The 14,797-nt window shown below is 46.9% G+C and overlaps 1 protein-coding gene across 5 annotated transcripts in view; it reads right to left on the bottom strand.

Annotated features, from left to right (window-relative positions):
• Positions 1–914: 914 nt before the first annotated feature.
• Positions 915–14,797, bottom strand: part of PNPLA1 (patatin like phospholipase domain containing 1) — a 46,159-nt gene continuing 32,276 nt past the window's right edge. For 3 of the 5 annotated variants that reach the window (XM_057699442.1, XM_057699441.1, XM_057699439.1), the window contains 6 exons: positions 12,802–13,368; positions 10,162–10,240; positions 8,839–8,964; positions 5,609–5,708; positions 5,180–5,282; positions 915–4,912 (listed from right to left, as the gene is read on the bottom strand). In XM_057699442.1, coding sequence (XP_057555425.1) covers positions 5,205–5,282; positions 5,609–5,708; positions 8,839–8,964; positions 10,162–10,240; positions 12,802–13,368 — 950 coding nt within the window. In that variant the 3' untranslated portion in view covers positions 915–4,912; positions 5,180–5,204. Of the gene's footprint in view, positions 4,913–5,179; positions 5,283–5,608; positions 5,709–8,838; positions 8,965–10,161; positions 10,241–11,997; positions 12,129–12,801; positions 13,369–14,797 lie in introns of those variants that run through there. The other 2 variants (XM_057699440.1, XM_057699443.1) reach the window with 2 other exon arrangements.

Here is a 14,797-nt window from a genome sequence, read left to right on the forward strand (position 1 = left end):
GAGACCAGGACTCCACCTGCTGATCTGCCCTCAACTTGCTGCAAGACCCTGTACATGTCCCACGTCCCCTCTGCTCTCCAGACTTTGGATTCTGGGCTGGATTAGTGACCCATCAGATCCCTTCTGGCTCTATTATGCTGAAATCTCTCTAAAGAGAGGTAATAAGTGCTTTCACTCTGTGGCTAAATATACCCACCCCATGGAGCTGGAGGCAATCTTGAAGCACTGACCAAATGAATGAATGAATGAATGAGGGGCACTCCTGAGCTCTAGGCAATTCTGCCAGGCATTCTCTGGGAGGCCTTGGTCCTCAGCTGGTATTGTGCAACCAGTGGTTCTATCTCTAAACTGCGAGTTAGGGAGGAAATGGGGGAGCTACCTCAACAGGCATTGGTCCAGAGCGTGGGATTGGGAATCAAGGCTTTTGCATTTTGGGGCCAACCCTAGTGCATAGTGACAACTTATGTGCGCTTATTTTTCTTTTTATCATGTGTTTTCTTGGTCCACCAGGATGAAAATATGCCCACATCAGGTAGAAGGCCTACCGACACTTTTTCAGATGTTAGTTTTAAATGTCTTAGTTTTAAAAATAAATTTTTGTTTAAACTCTCACCAGAACATCCACATGCACTTAACAGACGTGCATCTATGTGTAACACGTAATTCATTCAGTTGACCAACAGTGCCTAAAGCCCACGTGGATTTGCAGATCCTCCCAGGAACTCTGCAGCTTCGGGATGGGAAGACCTATAGATTGGGGACAACCGGTCTCAGAATCCTCCCAACCCTTTGTCCAATAATTCTCTGGCCAGAGAGATGAAGCTGATGCCTTGCAGCTCTCCCATCTCATGGGTGTTTGCCAAAAGCCAGTAAGAAAGTCAACACAAAGAGTTCTAAAATTACATAGTACCATGTCTGTGTATGTTGTTATTCTTATTATACAATCTGGGTAGTTTTCAGGAAATGGGGGAGGACTTCAAGCTGGATTGCCATGGATGGTTGCATGAGTGTGCACTGCTCAAGAGCACCATACTGCAGCAAGCGCTATTCACTTCTAAGACATTGTGGGTTTATAGATTCATGATGATGATTTCCAGCTGATGGCAGTAAAGTATCTTGAGAAAGGGGCTCCTTTTTGTTTTTGCACAAAGGCAAGGTTTTGTCTTCTATACAGCTGAACAGTTTCAACAGCCTGGCTTGGGTGGACAACTTGCAATGTGTCCATTATCTGCATGCATACCTGACAAGGCTGTGAACATAGCCCTTGGACACTGACTGGAACACGTGGCCATAGGGGAGAGGGTCTTAAAACCTGGATGACAATCTCATTCTTGTTACCTTTGGTGGACATTGTCTTGCTATGTTGAACTTGTGATGAGCCCCATGGGGTGGGGCTGAGGAGGGGAGAAGCCAAGGGCAGAGAGGCCCTGGGCACTTAGAGGGGGCTGGCCCCAAACCTGAGGCAAAGTTTTAGATTCTGAAAGTCATTTAGTATTATTGCTGCTTCTAAGAAGTGAGGGAGAGGTGAGCTATTTATGGATTTATTTTAGGCAGTGCTCAGGAACACGGTGTCAAAATGTGAAGGATCGGAATCAGTTTTGAAATGAGGGTCAGGAACCTTCCGTACATAGTTGCTGATTTGGAATGATATTCTCTAAGCTGTATAAGTGTTTGGTATGAGTTCCCGATGCTGGCATCTGAGTCTCATTTTTGTACTATGTTATTCGAAAAATAAAGAAACCGGTTTGCACAAAGGTCTACCTTGGATTGGATTATTCACCATGAAGGCAGGATGGAGCCCTCTGCCACATCCAGGCCAGTCCGGTGCCTGCAAGGCTGTGCAGGTCTGCCTCCTTGTCCCGGCCTGGGGACCCTGTCTGATGCTATTCAGGTGTCCCTTCCTTGGGCTGCCAACTTGCTGAGGAATAAAAAAAAGTGTCCTGGGCTGAACATCAGGTGACCTGGGTTTTAGTCCAGCTGACTGTAGGCTGCTGACCTTGGAGGCAAGACACTTGCCCTCCAGACCTGACATTCTACAACTCTGTGACTCTTAAGGTGACAGTGAATTGCAAGTCTAGGAAAATCTGGGCCAGTCCTGAGGCTACATCATCCGTATTATCAATCCCTGAACTCTGGTGCCCAAATTCTGTCACTCAAACCAGGATAAAAATGGACAGAATTACAGTGCATCGTTTTTGGTCCAGAAAATGTGGTCTCCATTGAAAGTCATTGAAGGCCTCCTTTCCTCTCTCTCAGATAACACGTGAGTTCTTCCAGTGCCTCCCCGGGGAAGGGGAACTTGAATGCATAGCTTGTCCTCTTTCCAAAGCACGTTCCCATTCCCCAGCTCTTGAAGGCGCACCTTAATGCTCTGAGGAGGGCAGGAGAGGGCGGCGTTACTATCCTCATCTCATGGACAAGGAAGCTGAGGCTGGAGGTGTTCAAGATCACACAGCCAGCTGCAGACAGAACCAGCCCAGGACCCCATTCTGAGAACCCCTATTTTAGTGCCCACCCACCATCTAATCCATTAGTTCATTCGGTCAACCAATATTTGTGGAGCACTTACTGTGTGCCAGGGCTGATGCTACCTCTGTGGAATACACAGATGCAAAAGACACAACCCCTGCCCCGGGATGCTCACAGACCTCACTGGGTATGATGCCAATTTTGTGCCAATAGGAATACAGGACCATGGGACACTGTGTGAGGGCGGGGCTCCCTCAACTCACACCACGGAGGCCTCAAGAGCACTGAGGTACATGGGAGACCCTGCAGCTTTGAAAGGCTTTTGAAAAGTTAGCAAGTGACATGAAGACATAATTAACCTAATCTCTTAGCCTCCTGACAAGTCAGGAGGCTAAGTGGGTGAGTCAGAGATAAGGGGGGATTTCCCCGGCAGTCCAATGGTTAGGACATGGAGCTTTTACTGCCAAGGGTGCAGGTTCAATCCCTGGTCAGGGAACTAAGATCCTGTACAAGCCAAGCCATGCAGTATGGCCAAAAACAAACAAAGAAACAAAAACAAAAAAAACAACCAGAGATAACAGAGTCAGTGGAGAACTGGCTAAGTTCAGCTGTTAGCTGGGCTACAGAGAGGGCTGTGCTGTAGGTGTCACTCAGATATGTTTGTTTGGAAGAACGGGAAGTGTTCTGGCCTCGGCCTTGGCACCAGTGACACCTCCTGATTTCAAAGCACAGTGACTGGCGCATCAAAAAAACAATCCATTACTGTTGTTGTTATTTTTAAGGCATAAAAAGAGAAAGGAACTATTAGGGTTGCCAAATTTAGCAAAGAAAAATATGGGTGGCCCAGTTAAATTTGAATTTCAGATATACAACAAATAATTGCAATGCCGGGGGCACACGTGCACTAGGTAATTGTTTGCTGTTTATTTGAAGTTCAAATTTAACAAGGTGTCCTGTATTTCTTCTGGCCACGCTGGAACTAACGCAAGAATAATTCTCTAATTACCTCAGAGCATCTGGGTGCTAAATACAGGCTTTGAGTTAAAACAATAGTTAATATTATATCCAATTCTGCCTTGCACACCAGGGAATAAGCATTCCTGAGTTGTGTAAGACTGAAGCCCTCCCTCTCCTGGCTCACACGTCTCAGGGCCACTGGGCACACAGTCACCTGCAAACAGCAAGACCTTCTCAGGGAAAAGGACTGCAGCCAGCAGGGCTGCTCACGTGACTCCCAGGGTGCTTCCCTTGACTGGTCTGGGCCAAAGAACTGGAGAAGGCAGAGGCTGCAAAAACACCGGAGATGTGATTCTTCTCAGGCTTCTCAAAGTACCCTGAGGCTCCTCCAGGTAGAACCCTCTGAAGGGGGCTCGTGTGGACTCTTGTTCCCTGACACAGTCCTGTAAAATGTAGGTTCCACCCCGGCCTCCGTGCAATAGCCTCCCACCCACCATGGCTTAAATTTGCATGTGTCTTTCTCAAGGGCCACAGTTCAGGGCTGTCTTCCATCCAGTCCACTGGGATTTGCATTCCAGGATTTGTTAAGCAAATGCATCTGAGGCCTGTGGGCAGCCCGGGCTTCCTTACTGGGTCTGGCTGGAGCTAGAGGTTATCCACACTCTGGCAAGCAGTGAGTTGTTTTTTTTTTCTTTTTTCTTTTCTGGACAGGCTGGAAAAATTGAGGTTAAAGATGTCTTTCTTGTGGACCATTTTCGCTGGGTGTGAACAGCAGACAGAGTCTGCCCTCATTTGGGCTGGGAAAGGGGAAGGGAGGGGACACATAGTCTCCCATTTCCTCTACAACCACAACAGGACTCGGCGAAGGCCAGGGCCACCCACACCATCCAGCTGCACCACATAATCCCTGGGGAGCTTGTAAAGGCTGCATGCCAGATGAGCCCCACTAGGGGGTTCCCGTGAGTGGCCGAGGTGGAGTCCACTGGTTTCAAGTCAAGCCTTTTGTACACCGTGTGAACAGAAAACAAACAACAGAAGATGACACCACAGGAAACAGGAAAGAGTGTCCATGGCTCAGCTCTGCCTGACCCCCCAAAGTTTTGCCCTGTGGATGAGATCCTGGGGGGCTAGGATCTCAAGGAAGCGAACTCAGGCTGGGTTGGGAGGATGGCCCAGAGATCAGCCAGTTGGGAGGAGGCTGTGCTGCTCGCTCTTCAGTGCCTGTCTGTGCTGACGTCCATCTGTCTACCCAGAGCAGAGTAGTGGAAGGACCGCAGGAAAGCTGGGAGGATGTTTAGATAAGAAGGCTTTTGCCTGGAGGACGCAGGACACGCTACACCACTAGGTTTGGTAGTGGGTGGCACCCTGGTCCCCGAAAGGCCTGGGGTGAGGGGAGGGTGTCTGAGAGCAGTGGGGAGAAGGCTCAGCCTCTCGGGTGTCAGGTTCTCTCCCATTCCAGCTCAACTTTTCTCTCTCAGATCGTTTCCTAGAAAAAAGACACAAATTCATCATTTCTATGTCCCAAATCTAGGACTTCCCTCCCCTTATTTCCACGGAGAACACTCATCACAGCTTTATATGTTTTGGGCATCCTGAGCAAGTAGCCAGGCTAATGCATGGAAATTGGAAATCTCAATTTATACCAAAAGCCAGTTCAAGGGTTCACTTTATTATACAAGGGTCTTTTGCAAAAGGAGAATTCCATTTGCAGAGCAGGAGTTGATAAAAGTGTTTGAAACATTATTTGACTTACAAAAGTCTGGTTGATATTTGGTTTTTCAGGAAGAGGGAAGAGGTAAAGTCGTCTCCAGCGTGCTGAGTACAGGTGTGCAGACTGCACACTGCACAAGGATATACTGCCAATACAAAAGGGTAGGTACTTCACAGACATTTATGTTGTATGTCATTCACACAGCTTTCTAGCAGTTGGCAGTCAATTGTTCAAACAAAATCAGTGTATTATGACAACCTTCCAGCAGCTGGCAGTCAGGTTCTCAAGAAGGGGTACTGTTTTCTTAGTGCACAAGGCATTATATGGGCTAGGGTTGGCCTTGACCATGACCAGGAAGAGATAGGTGGGGCAGAAAGGAATCTGGAGCAGCGGAGCTCAGGGGTTACCACAGCATCCTGGGACAGGATAGGCAGTGGCCAGCCTCCAGGGACACTCTGGGGAGTTCCACACCTTAGGGCAGCTGTATTCCTGGATCTGCCTGGGATGAGGCCTGTAGGTGACTGTCTCGGAAGTGGAGAGCAGAGAGAAGTCGATCAGGCAGGGAGCAGACCTGGATGTGAGAAGTCGAGGAAGCACAGGTGAGGGGAAATGAGACAAAAAGGGGGTATTGGAAGTCCTGATTTCCAAGCCCTCCTCCATTTGCTGTGTGACCCTGGGCAAGTCACTTGCCTTCTCTGGGAAATTTCAGGAAGACATCTACAGAACTTATCTTGGAGAAATGCTGGGATGTGGACTTGCACATTCTTGGATAATTTTCAAATCTGACTGTGTCATTCTGTTGTTTAAATTCTATGATGACTCCCCACCAACACAGGTGAAGTCCAACCTTGCTAGCATGGCACCCAAGCCAACCTGGCCCACCCCCTGCCACATTTCCAAGTGCACCTCCAGGCCTCTCCCTGCCCAAATGGAGGAGCTAGACTAGACCCTGTGACTTCTGACTCTCACTCCAGTGCTCCTTCTACCCCAGGAGGCTGTACCACTTAGTGGTCAACATCAAGATCCTCGTGACAGATGATCTGGATACAGATCCTGGCTCTGCCATCTACCAACTATATGACTTTGGGGATGTTACTTAGCCTCTCTGTGCCACAGTGCACATAATAACTACTATATATGTTTTAGCTATTATTAAATTCACCTTTGAATAAAGGGAGATGCCATAGTAACTCAAAGGAGAGGCTCTTTAACGGTGGAAATCTGGGAAGTCTGACAGACTTGGTAGCAATTAGAAGGATGTGGGTAGCAATCAGCAAGATGAACCTCCTCCTTTTCCATTTGTACCCTGTAGGCAGTCTCTCAACTTCTCAATCTGTCTTTCTACTTTGAGGCCAGTTATACAACCTGAATCCAATGACCACTGAGAAGAGATAAGACTAGCAGAGGAAAGCTAGGCTGATACATATATCTAGCCATGCTCCAGGAGAATGGCATATCTGGCATTACTGCTGATCCTGGAATAAAAGGGACAGGGAGCAGACTTGACCACAACCTGTAGCCTAAGCAGAGATATACCAGCCAACTCACAGACCTATGTGAGAGAAAAAAAATAAATGTTTGTTCTGTAATCCACTGAGATCTCGGAGAAGGGGGTTGTTTATTATACAGCATTATCATAGCAGCAATAACTGACTGATACAACCTTCACCAGAGTATGGATGTGAACTTCTAATTTAAAACACACACACACACACACACACATTCATATATGGAACATCTACCCTGGGCTTTTATTCTAGACTCTCTCCTTTGCTGGGAGAGATATCAGCTGGGGACTATGAATTTACACAGGACTAGCCCGTGGATGTGACAATGTCTCTTGTGATTGTAGTTTGCGAACAGATCTTTGCTCTTCCTGGATCACTCCTACTTCTCTATGCCTAATATTTTTAAACTTTTTTTTCCTGCCTGCTAACCTTGTATTTGAACTCAAAGCAGTGAATTTACATGGAATTGCTTAAGATCGATCAGTAAATTGCCTCCAGGCAGTTTCATAACCTGTTCTATAAAGGAGCACTGCATACAGGATGTATGACCCACTGACAATAGTGTTTTTCACAGCTTAATAAATGCCTGCTTCTTTATAAAGCACCTTGATTCCTAGAAATTTATCAACCAAGGTAGCTCTGGCTGAGCTGCACAGTTCCCACTGCTCTGATGTATGGGAAGAGGCCTGGCTCTGGAATCAAAGACCTGAGTCTGGACCTGGCTTCCAGAAGGCACTCCTAGATGCAGAGAAGCTTCCCCACACCCATGGCAGGCCTGCTTACATCCTCATGACCATACCTGATCCTGAGGTCCTAAACACAGACTCAAAGTTCAGGGAAGTCTTGGGGATGGAGACCAAGGAAGAGAGTAAGACTAATCCCAGGCTTCAGTGATCCTATAAGCCCCAGAAATCACCAACTGCCTTGTGGGTCCTACACCCTTGCTGCCCATCCTTTAATCCACCAAGTGACACGCAGGTCTGCCCTACTTCCTGCAGCAGCTCTGAATCTCCTCCGCACCACACTGCTTCCCACCACCCACCAAGTACTACTTGCCCAGATTTTGCAGTGGGCCTGTGGCTGCCAGGGTGAGCCTCTGACCCTCATCTACCTGATACATCTCTGTGCCTACCCAGGGACCCACACCTAGGGCTGGATGTCGCATAGAAAGAGTTAGGAATTTTTCCAACCAATTAAGTCTTGAAGCAAATTAAATAGCAGGGTCTGTTCCATTCAGAGAATACTTCGGTAATCCTGGGAGATAACTGTGGATGATACCTGGTTTCATTTGGGTGTGAGGCCGGCATTTTGAATTTGTGAGTGCCTGTGTATATATGCATGTGTCTTTACAAACAATTTTATGGTTCAGCAAAAAAATTGAGACTTGGTTTATATGCAGCTCACAGTTTGGCAAATTAGTTGGTTCTACTCTTATCTTTGGTTTAATGTGCAACTTTTGGGTAAATTCTTGAAAGTTTGGGATCAAGTTGAATTCATCTTTGATATCCCTAGAACTCAGAAGAGTGCTTGGCATTTAGCAGGTGCTCAGTAAAGGTTGACTGGTTAAACCAACAACAGTCTAACATAGTCAAAAGCTATATAAGAAGCAGGCCTACATTGGTCAGGACTTTTAGCTGTAGGTTGGCAACAGTTAGGAATGCTACTTGTTGAGTCACATGAGCACCAACCTGTCTGGTTTTTAAGTACAGTTCTTTTTTTTTTTTTTTCTGGGACAAGGAATAGCAACTTTATTCCAGAAGCTAGAAGACCGAGAAGATGGTAGACTAGTGTCCCAAAGAACCATCTTCTTTAAGTACAGTTCTATTCAGAAGCTGAGAGGTAGCTAGTTAACCTCTGGGAGTTATATAACCATAATATCTACTAATTATTGAGTGCTATTACACATCTTGCACTCTGTGAAGCAATTTACACAGTTGACCTCGTTAAACCCTCACAACAACCTTATGAGTTGGTATTAGCCCTATTTTACAGATTAGGAGATAGAGGCTCAGAAAGACCAAGAGTCCTAAGCACACTCGCCGGGTGAGACTGTGGCAGGGCAGGGATTTTATGTTGGGTGAGTCCAACTCCAAAGCCATCCTTACTGGCTCCCCCACTACCCCTGTAAGCTTCCTGCAGACCATTCCCAAAATTGCTCCTGCCTGTGGAATTAGAAACATTAGTCATGCTCACTGCACTTTGCTGCCTGGTGTTTTGGATCGTAGATGTCTTGGGAACCCTTTTCTGGTGCCACTTGTCTTTTGTTTGTTCTTCTTGAACACCTTGCTCGCCCAACTGGAGTCTTCAGCAGGGCTCTCCCTGGGCAAATAGATGAAGTAATGGTTGGTTAATGACAGGCCCTGCTCCAGCTCAGAAGGTAGACAGACACACCAATGCCATGGTTCTCAATGCTGGCTGAACATCAGAGTTCCCTAGTGAACTTTTATTTTGTAATCAATGAATGTTTATCTAAGTAACGTCATGCCAACTAGTCAAATGAAACTCAACTATACTTTTATACAGTTATATGTCAACGCAATAAAGTGTAAATCACGTGAGCAAAATGAGTAATTTATGCCCAAGCACAAAATTATTTATGGAAACACTTTCCAGAAGTTTTATAATTAAAACTGCATTTAATGTGAGAAGCAGGTATGTTTTAATATACTTGATATGATATTGAGTGGGAATATCAAAAGTAAAAGTGCCTCAGGCCCTGGTCTCTGCAACTGTGGCCATAGAACAACTCAGCCACTGCCAGAACTACCCCAGGGCAGGAAGGGATGAGGTTGGGGGGCAGAAATACCCTTGATTCACCCTGTGATCTCCTGCTAGTGCATTCCACTGGCTAACCCCACTGGCATCTAGCCAGCAAAGGAGTCTGGGTATGGTGGTTCTCAGAGAGGCAAAGACAAAAACAAAAACAAAAAACCAGCTCCCCAGGCCCTCTCACAATAACTGCAAAGATTATCATGGAGTACATGTTAAACAGCCCAGACAGTTGATAAGCATCATGAGAAGAGATTTCCTGGGGACAATCTACAACAGAGGAATATTAGCCCCCTTCTTATGCTGATAGAAAATAATTTGGATTAAGAGAGGTTTTTGGTAGAGTCCCTTAATTTATACTGTGCAGGCTCCACCCAAGGCTAGGATGTAGCACGCCTGCCGGCTCTCTTGAACTGAGACATCACCAGAGAGTCACATTCAAGGAGGGGAGCACACTCTCCCACTGCATTCAGAGAAGGTACATTCCCCAGTGTGCACAGCAGGGACTGGGGGGGAGGGGGGATGATACTGCCAGCAGGAATAGGCTCATGTCCCACACGTTGCCCCCACTGAAGAAGAGAGAAGAGGGGGTGGTGGTCTGTGAATGGCAAGGGGATGGACTGTAATCACATCCAGAAAAGGATCCCAGTGCTCCTTGGGCAGCTAAAGAGATGGAAAATATCACCAAGCTGGGCCCCCTCATCTGACCAAAGGAAAGAACATGTTCCCAATTGAGGAGACACTTACATTGCATAAGGTTTGCTGGTGGTTTCCTTCACATTAGCCAGAGGCACGGTGCTTTCTGAATTTGAAGAAGCAAAGGGAGCTACAGCCAAAAAAAAAAAAAAATACAGGAGACATGAGTGAGATGGGGTTGGGGATGAGTACTTAGTCATTTTTGAAATAACAATAGGAAGTAAGTGAGAATGTTTAGAAACAGTAAAGAACTCTTATTCTCAAATTCTCATATTTGGGACCGGAATCACGTTGTTGGATTTGACTGAGATCCAGGGCAGAGGCATCTGCAGAAGGTCTGAAGCTAAACCCTGATGTAATATTAGCAACAATTCCCTCATAAAAAGCAGCCAGTTATGTTAGGGAAAGTTTTCAACAAAATCCCCCATAGGGTCCTGAACCTTCCAGCATCTGCTTTATGTAATGTTTTTTCTTTTTTACTGGAAAAGGAAATACAAATCGTTTCATGACCATTGTTCTTAAGTAAGCTTTTTTTTTTCCTGGCATGCAGGATCTTAGTTCCCCGACCAGGACCAGGGATGGAACCTGGGCCCAGGCAGTGAAAGTCTGGGTCCTAAGCCAGGGAATTCCCGTATGTAAGCTCTTTGCATGTTTCCAATGAGTAGGGGGATATATAATACAGGAATATTAATATGTAATTACATAATACATGTCAATAAAAATAATAAGGAATAAATTAATAAATTCCCCTACCTGAAGTTTTTCATTTGGGGACCTGCTGGATAGCCCTCACTCTCCCAAATCTATTTGTGGTTGCTTTGTTTATGGGTTTTCCTAGGACTTTCTGCAACACCTCCCACCCCCAACAACAACATGGCCATTGCAAAATGACTGATGACGTGAGCCCCTGGAGGGCTCCACTCTGCCCAATTCCCACAGGTGGCCTAGGATGTCACTGCTGAGACCAGCTGGAGGCCCCAACAGGGTTTCTCAGCCTCAGCACTACTGATGCTAAGGGCCAGGCAATTCTTTGTCGTAGGGGTTGAGCACTGTAGGATGTTCAGCAGCATCCCTGGCCTCTCCCGACTAGATGTTACCCACTGGGTGACAACCAAAAATGTCTCCAGATATTGCCGGATGTCTCCTGGGAGTCATGCGGCCCACAGTTGAGAACCCCTGGGCTATCTGTACCCTCTGTCCATCCCCAGTATGAGTGAGGAATCCCCACTCTGGACCCAGGATTGCTCAGGCCCCTGAAGATGGCTGCCTTTAAACACAGGTGTGACAACATAAAATAAATGCATTTCATGTAACAGGGAGTAAGAGAGCAGGTGAAACACTTCGAACAATTTTCTGACTCAATGTTCTGATGATTTCGTCTCGTTAAAAGAATCAAAGTGAACCTATTCAAAAAAAGAAAGAGAGAAAGAAAAGAGAAACAAAAAAAGACAAAGTGAACCTATTCCAGAGAAAGGGGAGTCACCCCTGACTTGGGGCAGATACACAAAGAAGGAAACCTTGCTACTATTTATCGCAATAACCATGGAAGCTTGGCTGATGGACCACGAGGACCCTACAACCTGGCTTCAGCCCATCATTTGGGCCCCTCTCCCTTAGCCCCCACCCAGACCACCCAAAGTGGCCAAAGAGGTATCCTCTTCATCGTGAATGTACCTTGTATTTTCCTTCTCTGCACCTGAGCCTCTAGAATAAACAAAATCTGAAATGTTCTTTCTACTCTGTCAGATCCCACAAACCACAATTGTCAAAATTCTGCCTATTTCAAATCATGTGTCACCTCCCAGAAGCCTTCCTTATCTCCCCAGAGAGAGGTGGTCTTATTCTCTATGAATAGCCTCAACACTGTTTCTGCTAGTTATACAGTACCTAAGAATTCCTATTGTATTTTTGAGGTTAGTATCCATGCCATTCCCTCTGTTGGATGGGACATTGGCTTAGAGTGAGGAATTGAGAGCAGTTCAGCTTTGCAGCCCCCAGAGAGGTGCTTCTCAAACTACCTGTAGTGAAAAATCAGTTTTTTAAAACCCTATTTACAATCCATAACAGACTAGCACTTTTGTGAAATACAATATAAATAAATCAGTAGGAAAATGACCAAGCTCTTGGATGTCGTGGCTCTATCTTAGTGCTATAAACATTTCCAAATGCTCGCTCTCACTTTCTGCACTCGTTTCATTGTGAACCAGTAACAAAAAATTCAGGGACTAGCACTGGCCCACAGACCACTCTTAGAGTAGCATTGCTCTTGGCACAGTGGCTTTCACAATAAAAATCTACTAGAACAGCAGCTCTCAAATGTGAGAGGGCAAAAGAATCACCTGGAGGGCTTGTAAAAAATGCAGATAGCTGGGTCCCCTCCCTAGAATTTGTGATTTAGTAGGCATGTGGTAGGGCCTGAGAATTTTCATTTCTAACAAGTTTTCAGGTGATGCTATTGCTGTTTGTTGGGGACCATGCTTTGAGAATCACTGGGCTAAAGAAAAAAAAAAAAAGTCAAGTACACTGCCCTCTCGTGGTGGCCTGTCCTCATAGCAAGCAGAGAAGCTGAAGCTAAGGGTACCTTCACCAACGTACCCCTCTGATGCAACAGCTATCAGCCACCACGTCATTACACACTTGCCAATGGGCTCCAGACATGAGGAAGCTGTGAGAAGCCGGAAGGGTCCATACCTTGGGGCTGATCTGGGCCCAGTGCCTCCACAGGTGGCTGTGCAGGTGATGCTGAAGAACAGCGGGGCAATGTTGGAGATGTCCCCACAGCGGAAGGCCCCAGGGACGTCCTGGGTGACACAGACGACTGGAGCAGTGGGGATCTGCGTGGTGATCCAGCCAGTTGTACCTGCTGTGATGGTGATACAGGTGATAACCCAGGTGTTGAGCTGGGGAGTAAGTACACAGCTGGGAGTGATACAGGTGGCAAGTCAGTTGGAGAATGTGATGGTGATGAGGCCAATGGCAATGCAGGTGGTGAAGCAGGGGACTCCACAGACCACTCACATGTGGATTCAGGTGTCTGCACAGGTGGGGACAGAGGTGGACCACGGCCACCCTCTCCTTCTCCTTTGGGAGCCCACTGTGTGTGAATTTGTCGGGATTCTTCCGGACTGTCCTGCTCTGTTTGGAGGCTTGACTGACTGTGTTCAGGGCACTCGTTGCCAAGGGCGAGTTCTATCTGGCAGTACACTTCTACTCGGGGGAAAATCACTCTCTTGGAAGGAGAATCAAGGTAAGCAGCATCTAGGAAAAACAACCGCACGGGGTCACAGGGTGCATTACTAACCCCTGGCGTCAGCATAGTATTTGCAAAAAATGGTTTCCCAAATTATTCTCACCAACAGGATTAGTGCTTTTCATTGTTTTTGCTCTGTTTTTGCCATGATGCACAGCTTGCAGGGTCTCAATTCCCCGATCAGGGACTGAACCTGGGCCACAGCAGCAAAAGCCTGGAATTCTAATGACTAGACCACCAGGGAACTCCCAGATTAGTACTTTTCAATGGCCTTTCTTTACTTACTTGAACTTATATTGAATATCTGGTTGTGTATTGATCCATTTATTCAATGGATACTTACTGAGCATCTAATATGTACCGGGCATTACACCAGGCTCTGAGGAGGTGAAGGAGACAAAAATCGGCCTCTTGGAGCTTACAGTCTAGCATGGTGGCAGGCGCTGACCACCCCGATAACCTCAAGTTGTAACCAATACAAGTATTAGGAAGTAAAGTACGTGGTACTAGGAGAGAGGGGAGCAGGGAAGGCTTCCCAGGCGGAGTGATATTTGAGCTGAGATGTGACAGGGAAGTGGTCCAGGGGGTGGTCAGGGTGGGATGAGGAGGAGCATTTCAGGCAGAGGGAACAGCACACACAAAGGCCACAGGTTCGAGGGAGCACGAGGAGGCTGAGGCCCTGCAAGGTCAGTGTGGGTGGCACAGAGGTGGGGACACTTGTGATGGGAGACGGGGCTGAGGAGGCCACAGGGGCCAGACCACACAAGGGCTTATAGGCAGCATCAAAGACCCTTGGTTTCCATGGAAACCATGAAGACTTATGAGCAGAGAGGTGCTGACCTGTCTCTGGTTTTGACTGGATCACTGTGGCTGCTGTGCAGAGACTTATTGAGAAAAGCAAGAGGGGCCCCAAGGCACCCTGTCAGGGTGCTGGGAGAGGTGTGTGGGGCTTTCCCCTGGAAGGAGATAGAAAGAGATCGAGGATTCTACTTAGGAGGTAAAATAAATGAGAACTGACGATAATTGATTGGGGGATAAGGGGTAGGATGTGGCTTACACAATCAGATGGATGTCAGTGCCAGTGGCTGAGAATACAATCTTGGAGAGGTGGGTCTGGGGAGGAGTGGGGAGAGTGAAGTTTGTTTCGGGGACATGTTGAGTTTAGGGGGTCTTTGAGATGTCCATGGAGAGGTGACAAGCGGGCAGCTGGATATATGGGTTTGGATCTCAGCGAAGAGATGAGCATGAGAGATATATACCTGGGAGCCCCACCTATGGATGGTAACTGAAGCCGTAAGGGTGGCAGTGGAGGAGTTTGCCTAGGAAAGAAAAGCAGAGTGAGGAGAAGAAGGAGCCAGGATTGATCTGCAGAGATGAAGAGGGGAACCCAGGGAAATTTTTCTAAAACAGACAAGGCTGGGATAGATTTAAACATTG

Source organism: Hippopotamus amphibius, chromosome 11, assembly GCF_030028045.1.
Source record: "Hippopotamus amphibius kiboko isolate mHipAmp2 chromosome 11, mHipAmp2.hap2, whole genome shotgun sequence".
Lineage (NCBI taxonomy): Eukaryota > Metazoa > Chordata > Mammalia > Artiodactyla > Hippopotamidae > Hippopotamus > Hippopotamus amphibius.